General features: G+C 38.0%; 1 protein-coding gene across 1 annotated transcript in view; it reads right to left on the minus strand.

Annotated features, from left to right (window-relative positions):
* Positions 1–5,825, minus strand: part of LOC109839640 — a 23,629-nt gene that overhangs the window by 17,623 nt on the left and 181 nt on the right. Inside the window, exon 1 of the mRNA XM_020408144.1 lies at positions 5,689–5,825. This exon is cut by the window's right edge and continues 181 nt beyond it. Within this exon, the coding sequence (XP_020263733.1) occupies positions 5,689–5,825 (137 nt within the window). The remainder of the gene's footprint in view (positions 1–5,688) is intronic.

Consider the following 5,825-nt stretch of genomic DNA (forward strand, 5'->3'; position numbering starts at 1 on the left):
TTACTCGCATAAGATTTCACCTGAGAGATCTCCTCCCCCTGCCCCAAATCCCTCATTAAATCTTTTAACCACCAACTTTTCGATGAAATGTCTTAGTGATCAAGCAACCACCAGTGAAGGCCATCATAGAGATCCTCCCTCCCTAACAACTTAGCCACTGTTGACGCCCTACAGTCTGGAGATCCCTAAGATCACCTCTACTTGCAACACAACCTTTCAATAACTCCTCGCCCGTACCAACTCTGCCCGCACACTACCCCCAATCACAAAACCCAAAACCAACACCACAACACTGCCACTCGTTGTCGAGCCCTCACCCACAATCACCACCTTTATCTACTAAAACAGGCCATTTCAACCCCCACCGCCCTCAAAATTCACTAATACAGTAGCTCCAAAAATCACCCCTGCAGCAGCTAAAAAAATACAACACTTCAAAATCTCTTGCAGCAGCCTCACAAATCCTCAATAGCAATCCCCATACTTGATCTACAAACAATCATCACATCTTACATATCTTCTTGCACTCAAGTCTCCTGCTACCGAGGGCAATCCTCTTACAACTTCATTCCTCAACGTCTTCCATGTTCTTCGATGCATGGTAATTGTTCTAATAAATTCTTCAACCAAATTCCACCTAGCCAACTCCCACACGGCTACTTGACCAACCTGCAAACTCACCGAGCCTCTTGCACAGCCTCGCTACACCCTTACCCATCTCTAATGACTATCTTTGTCTCCCTCGTCTACTCTGCCGCCAACAATGATAGTTACAACCGTCCTCATCTTCGATAGTCGCTTGATGCCCATCGATAGTGGTTCACAAAAGGTGTTCGACGGAATGTCAGAGATATATATGCCACTGCGATGTCAAACAGGACTCACCGCCTCCCACAGTGATCTCCGCCTCATTAATGAACTGACTCCATCAGCAACCACCATCAGTCCTCACCAACGGCGAAGGAAAGGGGGTTGGGGTTGGTCATAGCCCTCCTAAGATTTTTGGAAAAAAACTATTAGCATTAGGTAGATAATTAGGTGACTCTCTAAAGACAGTAGATTAAAAAATCCATCTAAATCTAACAAATTAACTTCCAAATTTACAATGTATTCCATTAGAGTATTTCTTGAATATTACAATAAATGTCATTGAGCTATTCCTCGATATTACAATGAATGTTGTTGGGCTTAATAATTATCATGCTTTAGTTCTCATGATTTTTAATTGTAGGCTATGAGGAGTTCTCCTGCTTTCATTCACATGCCGATAAATTTTTTTTAAGAGAAATTCTGACATTCTTACGAATTTATGGTTACCTAATTATGTCTGTCAAGAAACCTAAAAATATTCGAAAATATGCTTTGTTCTTACCAACGAAGATAGAGTTAGTTTAGATAGTAGTTTTTTAGTTCTAAAAGAAGATATTTTTGTTTATTAAAGATTTGTGTAGTTAGACATTTAAATTTTGAATGAAGATATGTTACTTGGAAAGATTCTGAAACTGGTAGATAGCAAAAATGTAGCATAACAACAAGAACAAAGTTTTTATCTCAAAATTTTAGGATGAGCTACATGAATCATACTCTTCCCTTAGATTCTAGATTCTATTTTGGTCATTTATTTTGCTAAGTTAAATATTATCCTATTTTTCTTAATTATTTCTAATCAAGTTCTTTTAGGCCTACTATAAGATTTCTTTGCTCTATTAAATAAGTTTTTATCACTTTTCCTAATTGATGCACTAAGAAGCCTTCTTGTACAAAACTAAATCATCTCAATCAATTCTCTCTATTTTTATCATCAATAGAAGCAACATCTAATCCCCTTCCAATACGTTCATTTTTATCTTATCATTTAGTATGTGCTCATAAGACCATCGTAACATTTTCATCTCTATTACTGAATTTTTTGAACATGTTTTTTCCCTACCTAACATTCCAATCCATAAAGCATCGATGGTCTTATAACTATACTATAGGACTTTCTCTTTGATCATATAGGCAAAATTTTGGGAGGACTCCTAAATTTCATAAAGTTAAATCTCTTTTGAAACACTAACCAAAAAACTACATTTGTTCTAAATAAGATTTAAATTTTTCAAATAAAGAAATTGTTTGTAATAAACATTATCACAAAAACTATTCCAAGTTTTTATTTCTCATACCTTTATATATTATTTTTTAATCAATTGTCATATTTGATAGTTTTTTATCAATGTATTCTATGATGGTCATATTTGGCTCCCCTCAGGAAAAAAAATCATATCACCATGACTCCGCCATTGTTCCTCACGAAGAATCGTCTTCCAACTAGCTTCCCCCTCCAGCCAAGCACCCCATCAGCCAACTCTCCAAACCAAACACCCCACCAAGCGGCTCTCCAATCCAAGCACCCCACCGACCAGCTCTCTGCACCCCTCTGGCATGCTCTCCAAGCCAGCATCCCTCTGACCAGCTCTCTGGTAAAGCTACCCTTAGATAGGCTCTTTGGGACAAGCTCCCCACGATCATACATGCCGAGCGTCAATCTTCGACCACCAACAAGCACACGCACTATTGCAACAAACACCTACCTACAAGCAAATCATCATGCTCACTTTTTCTCGACAAATTGTCTTTGGCAAACTCAAATACAGTTTGAAGGGGTTGTTAAATATTGTAGCTAGGCACTCTTGTATTCATTTCTTTAAGTCTTATATTACTTGGGATACTAGATCTACTCCCCCTAGTTTTGTATATAAACACCTCAATGTAATGAAGGATATCATCCCATTTATCCCAAAAAAGACTAATACTTATCATAAACACAAATATTACCTAAAGATGATATCATTCGGTTAATTTAGCCTGCAATTAGCTAACAAAAAATTATTTCCTTCTTCTTAAAGTAACGGAGACATGTTCAACGAAATGCCCAAGAGAGAGGAGAAACTTACAAGCACGATGCTCTTGCAGAGACGATTAATAGAGACAGCCCCCAGGATCTCCCTCCTCTCCTTGAAACTCGTAGTAATCAGAGCCAACTCTCTTAAAGACGAAATCTTTGGCGCCAAGAGACCTTAGGATCCCCAAGAGGCAAGGCACCGTCGTCGTGGTCAACTCGCCTCCGTGGGCAGTGGCGGAGTGGTGATCGAAGATCAGGAGGAGGTTTCGATATTGGAAAAGATCAAGATTCGTGATTCCGTTAAGGGTACGAAATTTGGAGTTGCTCTATGTTTTTTAGCACGCTCATCGTCGTCGTCCCTAATTTGTTGGAGTCATTGGATGCTGAGGGAAATAGTTAGGAGTCATTTGCACTTAATTTTCCCCAGTCTTGCACTCTCTTTTAACTTCGATACCTTAAGAGTCTTATTTTGACAATTTTATACCAAAGATGTTTGGATTCAAATCCTCTCCAATTAAGTGGTAATTGGAAAGGATCCAATTCTCTCAATCCTGATCATCCATTCTAATTTAGAGAGATGTGGTCAAGCCACATAGAATTTCTATTATTGCAAGTGTTTTTGAAAATAGTGGTTTTGTCAGTATTGTCATGTAAACCACCGTTTTGAAAACCACTCTTCCAATAGTGAAAATCCTACATAGCGTAATATGTTCCCTCTAAATTAAAATGAATGATTAGGATTGGGAGAATTAGATCCCCTCCATTTACCACCTAATTGGAGTTGACATTAATTTGATAATTTGATACTCTAACGTCCAAAGTCTTTTCCAAACTCAAAACAATGGAATTTGAACATAGGAAATATTTTCAATGGAGATTAGAATAAGAAAAATTTTAAAGTAAATTAACAATTATGATTATTTGTAATAAAACTAAAAATATCTATAATTTAGAAAGTGAATATCGATAAAAATACTCATGTTGCACCCCTCTTTTTGGAGGGTGAGCCTTAGCGCAACGATCAGCTTATGGTCCTGTGACTTGGAGGTCATGGGTTCAAGTCCTGAAAATAGTCTTTATGCACGTATGGGTAAGTTTTTCGTAGATCTTACTGTCTCCTAAGTACACAATAGTGGGAGCATGCACTAGGCCATCGTTGACAAAACTTCAATAGAGGTCACTGATGTATTAGCTAAATATAACTTGGGTTTTAATGTTTGGAAGCTATTAGTGGGGGTTCTTAATGTTATCATCAGCCTAGATCCTTTGTACAAACTTTCGTTGAGCCTAGATCTTTTTTACAAACTTTCGTTGAATCTTGTTGATATTGCGATGATGTGACCATGCCATGGCACTATCATATTAAGCAAAAAAATAAGGGAAAGTCCAAGTTTAATACGAACTTAGGATATCACCAACTTTTTGTTGATGTGGCAAAACAAACTTTGCTTTCACCAGCTTTTTTGCTGATGGCAAGGCCACGTCATCACTACATAAGCAAGATTTACAAAAGTTTGCAAAAAAAAAAGATCTTAGTTGATAACAGAGGTAACGGTAGAGCCACAATTGATGACTCCCAAACATTAAAATCCCAATTTATATTTGACCAATACATGAGGGACCTCCACTGAACTTTTGATGCCATCCTTTTAGCTTCATCAGTGTTTTATTTTGTTTTATTGCCATTACTGCCTTTCTTAAGTTAGGATAAGGAGGGATGTGATAGGTAGCAGATGTAAAATATAGCTTAATACACATATGAACATTTAACTTAACAGAGGAGATAACTCAAATAAAGTTGATGTAAGAGTCAAATAAAGTAGCCAGTCTCAAAATTTTGGGTTAAAGAGTTTTTCGTTGTTGAATACCGATAAAACTCGAAAAAAATACCATTACCAAAATTGCTCCTAAATTTCACATGCCCGTTAAAAGAGAGTGGAGTCATAAAACAATAGGGATCCTATGAACCATCTCTTCACAAATGGGATGGTTTTCAACATTGATAAGATAGTCACAATTCCCCATTTAACCCTCCAACCGCCCTGTATATTGTCCATCAAACTAACCCGCAAGACAAAATCACTCATCAAAACCACTGAAAAAAATAAAAAGAAAATAGAGAGAAAATAAGAGTAAAAAGCAATTGGCTGGGAAATTGAAAAAGCTAAAAACAATTTGTTTATTTTTCCGCTCAAATCCAAAATACAGTGACCGGAGCGGACCTTACTGGTTAAGTATGTCACTTTAGGTGTTGTCGTCGCCAGCGTCAGTTTTCATGCTTTGTTGGTGTAGGTGTTGGTATAGGGGTGTTACTTTATAGGCCAATCCGGTAATTTAGCCTAATCTGAATCATGGAGCTACTCTCCTGCAGCAGTGAGATTATAGGTCGGGCCACTTCCTAAGACAAGTCTTAAGATTTCCTAACATGTGGGCTTTGGCTCTTATTTCCAGTTAAAACTTGAACCTAATGAAATTAGCGTAACCAAAAGTTAAAAAGTGCTGTTCTTTATTTCTCCTTCTTCCCGTGGATCGTAAACATGTCATGACACCTATTTGAAATTAAGCTCAAACAAGTGTGAACCAAATAGGCCGCAAGCACCGTGTATGAAAAATTTCAAATCAAATGACCCGGATCAAATATGATTAAAGAAATTTTGTTCGTTGTGTTCTCTCCGCATTCCACCAATCCTATGGAGTACTTACAATAATCAAATTTGAAGTTGTTCGCTCCTTCTGCTTCAAATAATTAATCATGTTCGACGAAATGCCCGAAAGAGACAGACACAGAGAGAGACGAAACTCACAAGCACGATGCTCTTGCAGAGATGATCAACGGAGGCAGCCCCCAGGATCTGCCTCCGCTCCTCGATGCTCCGATCGTAGTAGTCCCAGGCGACTCTCTTAAAGACGAAGTCTTTGGCGCCGAGGGACCTCAGGATGC

This window comes from Asparagus officinalis, chromosome 4 (genome assembly GCF_001876935.1).
Source record: "Asparagus officinalis chromosome 4, Aspof.V1, whole genome shotgun sequence".
In the NCBI taxonomy this organism is placed as follows: Eukaryota; Viridiplantae; Streptophyta; class Magnoliopsida; order Asparagales; family Asparagaceae; genus Asparagus; species Asparagus officinalis.